The 16,498-nt window shown below is 39.1% G+C and overlaps 1 protein-coding gene and 2 pseudogenes across 2 annotated transcripts; 1 reads left to right on the top strand and 2 right to left on the bottom strand.

Annotated features, from left to right (window-relative positions):
• Nucleotides 1-791: 791 nt before the first annotated feature.
• Nucleotides 792-1,418, bottom strand: LOC143565406 (putative amino acid permease 7 pseudogene; annotated as a pseudogene). Its single transcript, XR_013141063.1, has 2 exons — nucleotides 1,188-1,418; nucleotides 792-1,055 (listed from the first exon to the last, which is right to left on the bottom strand). The product of XR_013141063.1 is annotated as a putative amino acid permease 7 pseudogene (transcript).
• A 2,300-nt stretch (nucleotides 1,419-3,718) lies between these two features.
• Nucleotides 3,719-5,598, bottom strand: LOC143565399 (putative amino acid permease 7). Its single transcript, XM_077052382.1, has 7 exons — nucleotides 5,529-5,598; nucleotides 5,201-5,440; nucleotides 5,032-5,125; nucleotides 4,726-4,940; nucleotides 4,515-4,648; nucleotides 4,202-4,429; nucleotides 3,719-4,130 (listed from the first exon to the last, which is right to left on the bottom strand). The coding sequence occupies exons 1-7, from the start codon at nucleotides 5,596-5,598 to the stop codon at nucleotides 3,726-3,728; spliced, it is 1,386 nt and encodes a 461-aa protein (XP_076908497.1). The 3' UTR covers nucleotides 3,719-3,725.
• Nucleotides 5,599-9,977: 4,379 nt separating this feature from the next.
• LOC143565405 (uncharacterized) lies at nucleotides 9,978-15,948 on the top strand (annotated as a pseudogene).
• The last annotated feature ends 550 nt before the right edge of the window (nucleotides 15,949-16,498 follow it).

Raw genomic sequence — 16,498 nt, 5'->3', positions numbered from 1 at the left:
CACCAAGGCTACGGCCTAAGGAAAAACCAAGTGGCGTGTCCGGGCGTGAATGGACCCACTTACCTTTTCCTGGGAACCTGAGGTCGGAGATTCTATTCCACCGAAATAGGGTCACATTCTAACAACTTTCTTGATTATTAGGGCTCTAAACAAAAGCGTTACAAGTCTCAGTTCATCAACGAAGGTGAGTTCATAGCCCCTTTTACATGCTTTTAAACGTTTTATACTTCGGGGTGGAAACATGCTTAATTAATTTGTTTTACATGTTATTTGATTCAAGCTTTATTCATGATATTCATTGTGTGATTATTACAAGTGTATACTTAATCGCATGTACAACCATTAACTTGTTAAGCCCGTGGTAGTATGATGATAGATCTATTGGCCCGACCCGCCCACTCAGGCCTCGGGTAGAGGCCTGTGTGTTCAGAATCCGACGATCGTTAAACATTAAACATAATAGTCTAATCGTGGATTAGACGACTCGCTAAATGTGTCAGAGGTTTGGTTGTAATCACAAAGTATACAAAGTAACTTAACACATATGGATTGCTTTCAACTTAAAACTTATTTTATTAAAACCTATGTTCTCACCAACTATTTTTAGTTGACACTCTCGCATGTTTTTCAGGTATTGAAAATTTGTTTGTTGAAGATTACTTGATGCAAGATATAGGATTGCATGATTGGACCTAGATGACTATAAAACAATTCATTGTATCTCTGTATTGCTTGATATTAAATTAAATTTAACGACTATTGTAACACGTAGTATCATGTGCTATGAACAATCACCGTCTCACCTCGACGTATTCCGCCATCGGTTGGGGTGTGACACCCGTGAACGCGAGGACCTCATTGAAGTAAGGGAATAACATCCCAACTGCCATTGTCAAAACTACATATGTTGTTCTAAAACATAACCTAAGTGGATTTAATCTAAACTCGGGCCATAACAACACCTTAAGATTGGGAATGTCCCTTGTCAATATGCTTTCGGGGTACTTTTCTGCATACCATCTTTCCACAAGTGCAAATAAAGTCTGACTGTATATCTGTATTTGAAACACAATTAAGTAATCATATAATTAGTTTAAACATAATTACTTTGATAACTTGCAACTTGAAAACGCAACGCCAAACTCATGTTTAGATTAACTGACTAGTATGCTAAGGTCATGTGATACCTGATACCCTCCAACTGAGTGGGGAACAATGGACGCATTACCAAAGTCAACGAGCCAATACGGTTCATAAAACCCGAACCCGGTCAACAGATTCCCAGGAGTATTATCTCCAAAGGCAGCATAACCAGAAACACCACAACACAAGTCATTAGAAGCGGTTATAAATACTGCAATAGTGGAAGTCTTGTTCATGGTCACTTTTTGAGATGGAGGTGACTTTAAAGTACTCATGTTACACAAATAACGTAATTGTTTAGAGAAACTAATTTTGAATTATACAGAACTAGAAGGTGTTAAAGCGGATTAAACTTTAACTTTGTACCTGTATTTCAAGAAGGATTAACGAAAATGTATTCGAAAATGCAATGTCTCCAATAGCTTGAGCAACCAACCATACTTTTTGAGTCGAATTAGTAGTTGAGATTCCATTGATGCTACCTTTAATCTCTCCTTGTTCTGTAATCCCATATTCAACAAGCAAACTGATTTGATAATATATTTAAATATATTCTGGTAACAGTGTTAATAAACTACTAGAAACTGACCGAGCCACCCAATCCAAAGCAAGTCGGCCAGTCTCACATTTGTACGGTTCGGTTTTGCCGGGCTGGCGGTTTTGTCCGGCCAGCAGTTTGGAAGTTGGAACCGGCCATATAAACCAAACCGAACCGGCCCTTTTACCCTTTTACATATTTAGAATATGCAGTTATGACTTATGTTATGTGTTGTATTCATGAAACATCTTTATTATTCTAAGATACTGAACACCAATTAGCAATTTTGAAAAAACAAATCAGTTCAAATTGCCAAAACCAAATCACTAAAACAGGCTGTTTTGGTTTTTCGGTTCCTAAAAACGTAGTTTAGGGGCGTGCATGGTCAGGTTTTAGTCGGTTTTGGGCTCAAACCAAACTAAAAACCAAAACTTTGGTTTTTGAGTTTTTGAAAACCGTTTGTTTCAGTTTTTTCAGTTATCGATTCAGGTTCGATTTTTTTTTTCAGTGTTACCTTAGGTTCTTAAAATGTCTGGGCAAACAGATGGCCCAAGATAATGAATTTGGGCCTACATCTTTTAGTTAATTAATGGTTATCATTTATTATGCATTTGGGCCTAAAATATTTATAAAATTAAAAATTATGTAAATAGAGTAGGATATAAGAAATTATTTGCATGAGAGAAGAATACCTGATAAATTTAGGAAATCCTAGTGTTTATGTTACTTTCTTTACGCTGGGTTCCGAAGTTTCATCTAAGAGAAGAAAGGAAAAGAAAGGAAAGAAAACAAATGATAAGTTGTGCTCCAGAGTTTTTGTTAGAAAGAAAAGTCATAAAAGTTGAGTTTTATTAAAAAGAGGAAAGAAAAAGAAAAGGTGGGAAAGAAAGAAGAAAATAGAAGAAAAATATTTCCTTTCAAATTAGAAGAAAAATGGGAAGAAAGGAAAGGAGAAATAAAAGAAAGAAAAGGAAAACTTTCCTTTCTCTTCTTAAACTCAGGAACACAACGTTAATGTTGTTAAACCCCTAACCCTTGCTACCGTTTTGAAAAACAATAAACTAAACTGGTGGCTTGGGTGTGGTGAGTTGAAGCGAGCAGTTTCAATAGTTTGATGCTTTGAAGTTATTTTTTTTAGATCGTGGTTATATTAAAATAAGTAAGTAAAGGATAAGGTGTTAAGTTTTTTGTGGATTTAATACATGTCTAAATGTTTAAATATAGATAGGAATAGATGGAAATGGTTGTTTTTGTAACTTGTCTTGTTCATTGTGTTGCATCACAGCCTCTGCTAGCTTCTCGTTAGGAGAGATTCTGTGTTATTTTCTTAAAGAAGTTTGCAGTTCAAAAATAAGTAAACGATAAGGATTGTTCATGAAATATGTACTTAATTACATATTTAAAAGTTACAAAAATTAAAAACAATGCTAATATGTCATGTTCAATGCATTACATGATCATAGACTAACGTCACATCGTCACATCTTTCTTTTACTTATTATTTTAAATTTTAAGGATATTTTCTAGACGAAAAAAAAATCTAATCACGCAATTGACTGTTTTGTAAAGACATTTTTTCAGAAGGTAAGATAATAAACCCTATTAATATATTTGGACTGCTAACTTACCTCTTATAATTTTTGTTAGAGCCTAGAATAGATAACAAATTTACCCTTTTTATATGCTTTAAACAACAAATTGTTCCTTTAACAGAAACAAAGACATAGTTATATAACGAAATGCCATTACCAAGAGGAAGAAGAGTAGACTACTGCTGGCCATTAAAAAATGTGACAAAAAGTATTAAGGAATGTTTAGCAAAACTAGCTGGTAGTTGTAGCTGGTGGCTGGTGGCTTGAAGCAAAGACATAGTTATATAACAAAATGCCATTACCAAGAGGAAGAAGAGTAGAGTACTGCTAACTTTGTTTTATAAGAAACAACATGCAGGTAAATGGTTTAGTGGCTCATAAGAGTAAATTTGAATTCAACAGTATTGATACAACCCTCTTATTAGCTTTAAAGAGAATTTACTATTTACTATTTACTTGCCAAATCTTTTGACAATGAGTCCTTCAATGGAACCAACCAAAGTAAAAATGGTTACAAACAGGCAAATAGTAGTATATATACGAAGCATAACCCATTTTTTGGACCAAGATACAACTTTCTTCTGCACAAAGTGCATCTCAACAGGGAAATATATGGTCAAAGGCCAAAAGATGATGGAGCCTGCAAACGCGAGGACCTCATTGAAGTAAGGGAATAACATCCCAACTAACATTGTCAAAATCACATATGCTGTTCTAAAACATAACCGAAGTGGATTCAATCTAAACTCAGGCAATAACGACACCTTCATGCTTCGAGTGTCTTTCGCAAATGCGCTTTCTGGGAATTTTTCCACATACCATCTTTCCACTACTGCAAACAGTGTCTGACTGTATACCTGATAGCGCATAAGATAGTTCATATAGACTAACATAAGGAAACACAAATTATTCCAAGGTCATGTGATACCTGATACCCTCCAACTAAGTGGAGAACAATGCACGCATTACCAAAGTCCACGAGCCAATACGGTTCATAAAACCCAAACCCGGTCAACAGATTCCCGGGAGTCAAATCTCCAAATGCAGCATAACCGGAAGCACCACAACATAGGTAGAATATAGTAGTTGTAAAGATTGCAATTGTGGAAGCTTTCTTCATGGTAACTTTTTGTGACGGAGGTGACTTCAAAGTGCTCTACATGTCAAACATTGCATAACTGTTTAGAGAAATTTAATTGGGATCGAATAGAAGATTTATTACAACGGAGTAGATGTTATACCTGTATTTCAAGAAGGATTAACGAGAAGTTAAACGAAAATGCAATGTCTCCAATAGCTTGACCAACCAGCCATACTTTTTGTGTGGGATTAGCAGTTGAGATACCATACATGTTACCTTCAATTTTCCCATTTCCTGCGATTTCATTTTTAATAAGCAAAATCGATCAATGCTTGCATTTATGTTGTTTACTAGAAGATATAGAATTTTACCTATTACTTGGGCTAATCCAAGTCCAATTCCGATAAAAGAATAGGTGAACGACATAGCTGCAGCAATAATCGAGAGCCATTTGGTATGAAAAATGTTGGGTATTTGAGAAGCTATTATTTGAATGATTCCAAACATAAGCATATAATATTTATTCTCGAATTCACAAGCAGCATCATGTCCTTCTTTGTGGTAACAATTTGATCGCCTGATTGCTCTGTGATCACCGATCCAAAAAGATTCAAACCAAACTTATGTTAATATGTTACAATCAAAATTTCACAAAATATATAGTACTTATACCATACCTCATGCTGATGGCAGATGTGATTGTATACACAACTCCTGTTTTAAATATACTGAAATAAAACAAGCATGCGCACGCCACACCCCTCTTATATCCTGAAGTTCAATGTACATAACTAGATGTAAGCAAAGTGCAAGTAAATGTTTGAAGTTTAGATCAAACAAACTCGCCTAAAACGTTGTGAACCGCCTGCAAATAGGACTGGTTCATGATGGTGGTGCCATTGTTAGGATTGAAATAAAGATGAATATCACAAATAAAGTATGCAGAAACAAGAGTGAAGAATCCAAAGAGTAGCAAAGACACTGGGCCGGCAATCCATCCGACCTGAGCTATGCTCCAAGCGAGTGATAAGACTCCTGATCCTATGACTGCTGTTATAATATGTGCTACTGCTGTCCATACAGTTCCTTCAATCAACAACACAAAGCCATTTCATAAACAAAAAGTTTAATCATTATCATCGAATTCGAATAACAGGATTGAAATCAGCTTTACCAGTGAGGTTATGATGTGACAATGATGGATGCTCTTCTTCTTCTTCATCATCATAGTCTCCTCTTGCCATCTTTGTAGGATCTTTAGTGCTCAACACCTTTCAACCACCCAGGCAAAGTTGTAGTAGTATAGTGTGTGTATTTAAACCCTCCTCATATGTATTTTATTTTATTATTTTAAGTAAATGACACACATGACTCCTAAACTGTTAAATGGTGTTTACTAATTTACATGAATAGTCCATATATGTAAAATGATTTAAATACCTCTAGACTTAACTAAAAGATTAACAGAGTTAGTGTCAGGAAGTAAAATGGTTACAAATAAATGTTACAAGATTTTATTTTTAGTAAAAAAATATTCACTTTTGGTTTTATTTTGTATTGTGTATCACCCAATGGCTCCACCAATATCAATAAAATCTTTCTGTATGATTCAAAAATCTTCAACCACCACTAAAAATAAAATGGCTATATATATAGCTCCCACTAATCATAGAACCAACGGGAGGATGACATATAATAAGCATGTGATGCAAAACCTTTGAGTTGAGATCGATGGAATCACTAAGCGAATTATGGCAGATAAGTAAAGTAAAACATGATTTGAGAGTGCGTGTAGGTGGTTATATAAACTCTTAATAGCTTAGGTAAAATCCCAACACAGCACTGCCTACTTTCCAAGTTATTACAAAATTGACATTTGATTTGATGTACACCCATTTTCCAACTTTAATCAAGACTCAACACTGATAAGGGCATCACGAAAAGAAGGGCTTTTATCCATGTGAAAAAAGAGAAGAAAAAAAAAACGAATTTAGGTACTTATTCATGTGTGCCTACCAATTTGGATAAGTATGGATTTGATTTGAAATTTGGTGAATGTCCTTGTTTGGTTTTGTTCAAGGACAAATGTTATAACAACTTAACTATGCTTGTTTACACCAATAATTATACTTCATTATTCATGTTGTTTGAGCCTAGGATCTCTTCATCATATCCATCATTTATTCTTATTTGTCACGTCTGCATCATCTTAGTGCTAACTCAGTTTTCTCTCCATCATTCAATCACACACCTCAACCTTGGTATGACTCATTCTCCTTATTCCATCATTCTCCACTATTAATAATATTTAATAATATAAAGAATTGAAAACGAAAAAAAAAACTCTGATTGGTTGAGAAACCCCACCCCACCCACCCTTTCAAATGATTCTCATGACCATCCTCATTTGGGTCTCGTCACGCGTGAGGGATTTAGGGGTGTGGTGGTGTTCCAATGAGACCATTGCATGAGTATCGGTCCACATAGGGCCATTCACTGAGCTTGAGGGGAGTATACCGTTGTGTTCTCGAGTTTAGTTAACGAGAGAAAGGAAGGAATCATTTCCTTTTTTTTTTTTTTTTCATTTTCACTTCCCTTTCTCCGTTCCTTTCAATTCAATTATTTCCGGTTTGAAAAGAAAACAAACCTATCCATTTAACTCTTCATTTGCATTGTTTTTTCTTTCTTTTCTTTCCTTTCGCTGTTTTCCTGAGTCACACTTAATGAAAGAAAGGAAAATAAAGGGATGGAAAGAATGAAATGCTTGTGTTCCCAAGTTTTATCTTGGAAAGAAAGGAAACATAAAAACCTTGGGAAAGTTTCATTTAATGGAAGAAAGGAAAGGAAATGAAGAGAAAATAGGATATTTTAATGAACGGATGTTTTCTTTCCAATTTGGAAAGAATTGGATGGAAAGGAAAGAAAAAAAATTGGATTAAATGAAAGGAATAGAAAGAAAAGGAAAGTTTTCCATTCCTTTCCTTTCTCTTGTTAACGAAACATGAGAACACACATTTCCTTGTTCTTTTTCTTTCCTTTCTTTAATGAAACTCGAGAACGCAACACTCCACTTCTTTCTCTTCATTTCATTTCCTTTCTTTCGGTTAATAAGACTCAGGAACACAATGTTGACAAGTATCTTTATCAAGTGAGCTAGCTTCACATTAATATTTCGATGCTTTAGGTTAGCCAGATCTTGGGCCCAAGAGTACGGAGAGGTGCCCAAGATGGGTTTGAAATTTGAAACTTAATATTCCTTAAATTGTAAACTTATTCGTTGATTTGATTTCAAAAGAATGGGAACAAATACTTATCAAGGATGAGCAAAAATCGGTACGGTACTGATTCGGTACCGTCGGTACCGAATCGGTACCAAGGTTTTGAGTTTTCGGGACCGGTACGGTACGGTACTGGTATTTCCCAAATTTTACCATAAATACCGGTACCTTACCGGTACCGAACCAAATATTTCGGTACCGGTACCGGTACCAAGATTTGGTGATTTTCGGAATCAGTATTTTCGGTACCGGTACCGGTACCGAGCTCATCCCTAATACTTATCACCTTAACCGTTAAGTTATTATCGAATTTTGTTTTGTACGACAATTCTGATCTATCATCCAATAAAAGCGACTAGCTTAGCAAACTTGCTTTAGAAATTGATATAAATAAATTAAAACAAATTGTTCCAAGTACGTAAGTTTGTTGTGATCATTTTGATTTGTGAAGAAAAAAAAACACTATACCATAATTTAAGATCTTATAATTTTGATAAGTGGAAAGACGTAGAACATGCATACGATCCTAGTTCATATAGGATTACGTGCATGCTATCGATCTTGACCATACAAACATAAGATCTTGAGCCGACGAAATCTTTAGTAGCCTTAACATAGTGATTAAAGACTACAAACGAGCTAACTAAGGTTCTGTTTGTTTTTGCTTAAAAAGTCTGTAAGAGGCTTTACGTCTGCAGACGCGCAGACATAAGCTTCTAAAGACTGTTTGTTTTTTTAGAAAAAAGATCTGAAAATTGCTTTTATGGTCTAAAAAAAAAGCTATTGTTCAACTTGTTCACACTTATTTACACTTCTTCACATCCTACCAACACCCAATGTCCAACACTACCACCACTCACCGTGAGCCATAGATGTTTGGGTAAAAGTTAGTTTATTTTATATATTAATTAGTTAATTTTAGTTAAATAATCGAATGAACAGTGGTACTTCAAGCATTGTTTATGTGTTTTCAGGATATTGGAAGCTTTGGAGCTTAATGAGGATATTTACGAGCTTGGAATGAAGATCGTGAAGTGAGAGATTGGAAGTGCATGCATCACGAGGCAGCCAAGAAAAGAAAATTCAAAAATGCTGAAAAGTTACATCTTCGCGATACGCGAAGATGCAAAGAAGGGCAACTTCGCGAAACGCGAAGTTGCAGGATCCAGACCCCGACTATTTTGTCCTTCGTGATACTCGAAAAAGAGAGCCAGGACATCTTCGCGATACGCGAATATGCTTAAGTCGGCCAAAATTTAGGGTTTGCCTTATATAAACCCCTTAACCTCCCCATTCGGATTATTACGACTTCCAGAGGCAGAAGAGGGGCTCTAAGGTGACTTTCATCCATCCTGAGGCTTCCGTTTGTCCTACGATCGTATGTTCATCAAGATAAGTGCTTTAACGATTATGTAGATGTCCGGCTAGTCGTGTGTGTTCATTCTAGGCTACGGTTTTGTGTAATATACTGTTACGATCAGATTCTTGTGCTTCATGAATATAGCTTGATTAATTTATGTGATTTGTCCTGCTTAATTAGTATTTGGTTGATTAAAGCTTGAGTTTGCGATTATTGATTTGTGTAACGTTTGTTTGGTTGTTCATCAACACTTAGGGTTAAGCTCTTGTGTCCTTGGTATAAAATCATCAAACCTTATCATTGAGTTAATCATCTTAGACATAGAATTGGTAATTGTGGTGTCCGTGTGCATTTGTGTCAACAATTCAGTTAGGGTATCGTTTGTCATCATAAATCAAACCATAGGACTAGCAATTATTATAATACCGAAGACTAAAGAATCTGTGATTAACGTATGGAACACATAACCCGAACCTAGAATGAATGCTTTTTAATTAATATCATTTACAACTCTTTTCAAGTAATAATTAGTTTTAATTAACCTTTTTCTACAAACTGTTTGACATCGTCTGTCCGCCTTAGTTAATTAATTAATTTAGTCATATTAAATTAGTACTTTCCTTGAGTTCCTGTGGAGACGACCTTACTTACCCGTATTTATTATAGGTATTTAAGTCTTAAAATTAATTGTTTGAGTAGACCGCGACAGCCTACGTCAAAATGGCGTCGTTGACGGGGACTCAACGCGCTTAGTGCTAGTTTAGTTTAGTTTAAAGTAGCATAATTTTAGTTTAATTTCTTTTCTTCGTTGATTTTACGCGGGGTGTGCTTGTTTGGTGTGTGCAGTTAATCTCTTAGGTTGATGCATACGAGATTTGCTCGAGACAAGGAGGTGTTGCAGTTTGATCCCGAGATTGAGAAAGCCGCTAGGAGAAACCGAGCAAAACAAAAAAGGGGTGAGACGTCGAGGCCTAAAGAAGAAGACATGATTCATCATGAAGAAAACCCGTACCCGATACCACCGATGTTTCAACCCGACAATCCACCGCACAATCAAGAACAACCCATTCCACAAAACCCGCCACTCAATGACTTACCACCAAACCCACCACTTCACCGACATATTCATCGAAACCAAAACCGCAGAGCTCACAGACAGTACAACATGAGAGATGATCGTTCTATACGGTCTGAACCACCAAACAATCGGGTCGAGTTCGAGTATGATCGGTGAAGGGGATTTGACGATTTTGAGGAGTTTGAGGATGAAGAAGAGATGGAGGATGATCGGGGGGTCAGTATTATAGAAGACCACAACAACAACCCCCTCCCGTTCAACAACCGAGAAACCGCTGAGCCCAAAGACGACAAGAGATTCCCGAGCCGCAGTTTCCTGAATATGAGTTCGATGATGGGGTTCCGAGGGCATTTATTCCACCGCCCGTTCGGGGGGTTCAAAGCCACTTCATTCCACAAGTGGCCACAAACCCACTTCCCATTGTAATCCCGGTCCAAGAAGGAAGAACGTTTTCAGTAAGGCAAAGTAACCTGACCGGGATGCCTACTTTTCATGGAAAGCATCTGAAGAGCCGTACTTGCATCTGAGTGAGTTTAATGCAATTTGTGCTACCATCTCAAGTCAAGGTTTCACTACTGATGAAGTCAAGCTAGTCGTGTTCCAGTTCAGCCTTATAGATCTAACAAAGCAATGGTTTTTATCGTTACTATCAGCAAGTATCTACACGTGGCAAGATCTGGCTCAACAATTCTTGGACGAGTATTACACACCGCAAAGAACATCCGAGGCCCGAACCCCCATCAGATACTTTCAGCAAGGGTCGGGTGAGAATTTTCATGAAGCATTTACGAGATTCAAAAGGCTATTGAGAACTTGTCCGCATCACGGGATTGCGTTGTGGGAGTTGATCAAAGTGTTTCATGACGGGTTTTCGAGTGACGATGTGCGTGATCTTCAGTCGACCACAAACGGGTCATTTTTGACTAATGATGAGAATGAAGATTGGCAACACTTAGAAAGACATGCAATGAACTCAAAGAGGCAAGCTCAGTCAAATCGCATGGTAAAAAGGGTGGTTGTGAAGGCCGTGGATAACGGTGAGTCGGATGATCGTATGGCTAGGTTGGAGAGAAAGTTGGATCAATTGATGGGTGTGGGTGTGAAAGAGAAAGGAAAGTCAGGAAAGACGTATCCAGTTTGTAAAGGTTGTGGTGGAATAGGCCATGTAGTGGCTACTTGTGGGGTCGTGTTGGAAGACGAAGAAGAAGAGGAAAAAGAGGAGGTGAACTTTGTTCAGGGTGAGAAGAGGTACAATAATAATATGAATTCAAACACCTATCACCCCGGGCCTCCGAAACCACCCTAACTTCAGTTATGGAAACCCGAGCACGCAACAAAACCCGAACTTTCAAGGTAGTTCCCAAAAAGCAAATTATCAGTCAAATTAGCGGCAATATGGGAACGAGAGGGGTAGCGGTCAAGGCGGGTATAATCAGAAGGAGTCGGGGGGTATAACAAGAGTTATCAAAAAAGTTATCAGCAGGGTCAACAAAGTCAAGGGGCGGCTCAAGGTCAAAGTTCTTCGCAAGATTCGGAAATTCTGACACTTTTAAAAGATTTGAGCCGAAGAATTGAGATTCAAGAAAAGGCGAATGCCGCAAGAGATAAGCAAATGAGTCAATTGGCGAAAGAAATGGCCACCTTGAAGAAAGACCCGAAAAAGCTACCAAGTAACACCTTGAAAAATCCAAACCATCAGAGTAGCAGTTCTTCAAACGGTAAGAGTGCCCAAGTCAACCAGGTAAGTACCCTCAGGAGCGGAAAGGTATACAATAACGGGGTAGCCCCACCACCTTTCGTTGAAGGTGTGGTGGAGGACTTGGAGGAAGATGGGAAGAGTGACGATGAGGTTGAAATTGAACCGAAAAGTAACCCGAAACAAATAAATAAAAATAAAATTGAACCAATAACTAAAACAGGAACACCACCTGCCAAGGAGACGGGTTCAACGAGTAAAACCGTTCCGTTTCCTCGGGCATTGGTGAACCCCGAGACCTCATCGGCACTTAGAAAGAGGGGCCCACAACGGGAGGAAATGGGGAAATCTTTAAATAAGTAAAAATTAATTTACCCCTCATAGATGCAATTAAACAAGTCCCTGCATATGCTAAATATTTAAAAGACTTGTGTACTCAAAAACGAACTCACAACTTGCCTAAACAAGTTGACTTAACTGCAAATGTGAGCACGGTTTTGACGGGTATCCTCCCGCCCAAGCTACAAGATTCAGGAACGCCAGTTATACCCATTCAAGTGGGCGATTTTAAAATGACTAGGGCGTTGTTAGATCTTGGGGCTGGGGTGAGTATTCTTCCGAGAAACTTGTATGACCAATACGACTTTGGTCCACTTAGAAAAGCCGACACCACCGTGGTGTTGGCTGATTTGACACTCAAGCTTCCTAGGGGAATCGTGACGGATGTGATTATGATGATAGAAGGTTTTTATTACCCGGTCGACTTCCAGGTTCTAGACTACATAGCAGTTGACCCGAAACGGCAACCGAACGTAATTCTCGGTCGCCCCTTTTTGGCCACCGCGAATGCTTTGATTAATTGTAGAACCGAGGTAGTGGACATGGCTTTTGGTAATAAGAATCTTAGGCTTAATGTGTTTTCAAACGTGTCTAACCCTCTGGTGAGTGACGAATGCTTCGCGGCTGAAGTCATTGACGGGTTGAACCCTCACGGGAGTGGGGATGAGGCCACAGAGGAGTGTGCTATTTGTTGCAGAAAAACAGTTGAGCATGTCTTGCAGTTGCAAGAAGAGGAGAAAGCAGTAGAATTGTATGCTGCAAGTATTGGGAAACAGCCATGGTCTCAGCAGGTGGAGCGGTTGCCCGATACGATCATTCAAAGTTGAAACCATCATTGGAGTGTCTGCCGACTGTTGAATTGAAGGAGCTCCCGAAACACCTGAAATACGTGTTTATGGGAGAGGGAGAGACATTACCGGCCATCATCGCCGCAAATTTAGAAGAAGAGCAAGAGAAGGCGTTGGTAGGAGTCTTGAGAGAGCATAAGGTCGGTGATTGGTTGGACGATAGCAGATTTGAGAGGGATCAGCCCATCCATTGTCATGCATAAGATCATCACCGATCCCGAGGCAAAACCCGCTCATGATACACAAAGAAGGTTGAATCCAAACATGCGGAAGGTAGTGAAGAAGGAGGTCTTGAAGTGGTTGGACGCAGGTATCATTTTTTCGATCTCAGATAGCACCTGGGTACGTCCGACACAAACAGTTCCAAAAAAGGCGGGAATTCAGATAACCCGTAACGAGAAAGGTGAGGAGATCGCCACCCAACTGGATGGCGGATTTGTGTTAATTACAGGAAATTGAATGCGGCAACATCTAAGGACCATTTTCCCTTGCCGTTCATTGACCAGATCATCGAGAAACTTGCAGGTCAGAAATTTTATTGTTTTCTAGATGGCTATTCGGGATACAATCAGATTGCTATTCACCCTGATGACCAACATAAGACCACTTTCACGTGTCCATACGGTACTTTCCCATTTAGGCGAATGCCTTTTGGTTTGTGTAATGCCCCGGCCACCTTTCAAAGGTGTATGATGAGTATCTTTTCAGATATGGTCGGGGATTCACTTGAAATTTTTATGGACGATTTTTCGATTTTCGGTTCATCTTTTGGAAAATGCTTAAATGAATTAACTAAAGTTTTAAAAAGATGTGTGGAAACGAATTTGGTCTTAAGTTGGGAAAAGAGCCACTTTATGGTTCAAGAGGGGACGGTTTTTAGACATATCATCTCAAGTAGGGGATTGAGGTTGACCGGGTAAATCCAAGTCATATCTAATTTACCACCGCCTACTAATATAAAAGGGATAAGGGCATTTTTGGGTCATGGAGGTTTTTACCGACGGTTCATAAAGAATTTTAGTGTCATATCGAAACCGTTATGTAATATGTTATTAAAAGATGTACCATTTGTTTTTAACGAAGAGTGTCTTAATGCATTTAATGTCCTAAAAAACAAATTGGTTGAAACCCCAGTCTTGTTGTCACCTGATTGGTCACTTCCATTTGAAATTATGTGTGACGCAAGTGACTACGCGGTCGGGGCCGTGTTGGGTCAACGGGTGGATAAGAGGCCCGTTGCCATATACTACGCAAGCAAAACCCTTTCCGATGCTCAAATTAATTATACCACTACGGAAAAGGAGTTGCTCGCGGTAGTATATGCACTTGATAAGTTTCGATCTTACATTTGGAGGAGCAAGCTTATTGTTTTTTCAGATCACGGTGCAGTCAGGTACTTGATGGAGAAGAAGGATGCGAAACCGCGCTTGATCAGGTGGATTTTACTGCTCCAAGAGTTTGATGTGGAGATCCGCGACAAGAAAGGAAGCGAGAACGCACTACGGAAAAGGAGTTGCTCGCGGTAGTATATGCACTTGATAAGTTTCGATCTTACATTTGGAGGAGCAAGCTTATTGTTTTTTCAGATCACGGTGCAGTCAGGTACTTGATGGAGAAGAAGGATGCGAAACCGCGCTTGATCAGGTGGATTTTACTGCTCCAAGAGTTTGATGTGGAGATCCGCGACAAGAAAGGAAGCGAGAACGTGGTAGCAAATCATTTGTCGAGACTCGTGGGACAAGAAGAGGAGGAGAAAGACGAGAGGGCCATCAATGAGTCTTTCCCGAATGAGCACTTGTTTTCTGTTTCAACCTTGCCATGGTATGCTGACATTATTAATTTTCGATCTTATTGTTTTTTCATGCAGTCAGGTACTTGATGGAGAAGAAGGATGCGAAACCGCGCTTGATCAGGTGGATTTTACTGCTCCAAGAGTTTGATGTGGAGATCCGCGACAAGAAAGGAAGCGAGAACGTGGTAGCAAATCATTTGTCGAGACTCGTGGGACAAGAAGAGGAGGAGAAAGACGAGAGGGCCATCAATGAGTCTTTCCCGAATGAGCACTTGTTTTCTGTTTCAACCTTGCCATGGTATGCTGACATTATTAATTTTCTTGTTGCAGATACAATTCCGGAGTTTTGGCCAAAGAAAAAGAAGCAACATTTCCTCTCGCAGGTGAAGCACTATGCATGGGAAGATCCGGATTTGTTTAGAGTTGGGGCGGATCAAGTAATGAGGAGGTGCATACTGGAGGAAGAGATGCGGAGTGTGTTGTATCATGCCCACTCTTCACCTTGTGGAGGCCATTTCAGTGGTCAGAAGACAGGACATCGAGTGCTTGCATGAGGATTCTATTGGCCTACTATATTCAAGGATGCAGCAGCTTTTGTGAAGAATTGTGTTAGATGCCAGCAGATGGGGGGTATTTCAAAGAGGGATGAGATGCCCATGCAACCAATCCTCGTTGTCGACATCTTTGATGGTTGGGGGATTGATTTCATGGGCCCGTTTCCTAATTCTTTCGGTAATCTTTATATCTTGGTGGCGGTCGATTATGTGTCTAAATGGGTAGAAGCAATCGCCACCAAGACGAATGACCATACCGTTGTTTGTAAGTCTGTCCAGTCTAATATTTTTTTCATGTTTTGGTGTTCCCCGCGTTATCATTAGTGATAGGGGTTCACATTTCAAAAACTTTAATTTTGGCAAACTACTTAAACGGTATGGCGTAAACCACCGCATTGCCACTCCATATCACCCTCAAACGAGTGGGCAAGTGGAGGTTTCTAATAGGCAAATCAAAGAGATTTTACAAAAGACAGTAAGGCCCGATCGGAAGGATTGGTCAAATAAACTAAACGATGCTTTATGGGCTTACCGAACCGCTTCTAAAACGCCTATTGGAACTACCCCTTATCGGTTGGTTTATAGGAAGGGTTGTCATTTACCTGTCGAGCTAGCCCTGCGCTATGGGCGGTTAAGAATATTAATCTAGACTATGGGTGTGCAGGTAAACAAAGCAAGTTGAACATATGCGAGCTGGAAGAGTTGAGAGATGAAGCTTATGAATGTGCGTCCGCATATAAAGACAAGATGAAGTGAGTTCACGATGCTAATCTAAGAAGAAGGACGTTCGAGGAGGGGCAACGAGCGTGGTTGTACAACTCGATATTGAAGCTTTTCCCGGGCAAGTGGACGGGACAGTATCAAGTCACGAGAGTTGGAAAATTCGGTGAAGTTGAGATCGAAGATTTTGATGATCATCTGAGGCAAGTGGTTAACGGTCATCGGTTGAAGCCTTACTTGGAGGATGCGGATTTAAACGAAGAGATACATGAGTCGGAGGTTTGATTTTTGGGGGACGAGCCGACCTATTTGGTTGATTGAGGACTAAGGAATGTCGAGCTGTAGACATTCAATTCAGCGCTAACCGGGAGGCAACCCGGCATTTGTAAGTTGTATTTTTGTATATTGAGTCTTGTTAGCTAAGTATTTTCCTCAAATTGTGTAGTGTAGAGCAAGGATCGAGTGTGGGGAAGCGACAC

Source organism: Bidens hawaiensis, unplaced genomic scaffold, assembly GCF_021521415.1.
Source record: "Bidens hawaiensis isolate Kalapana, Puna unplaced genomic scaffold, B.hawaiensis_p1.1 tig00022328_1, whole genome shotgun sequence".
Lineage (NCBI taxonomy): Eukaryota > Viridiplantae > Streptophyta > Magnoliopsida > Asterales > Asteraceae > Bidens > Bidens hawaiensis.
The sequence above is the reverse complement of the archived record's forward strand: the minus strand, read 5'-3'. Positions and strand labels throughout refer to the sequence as shown.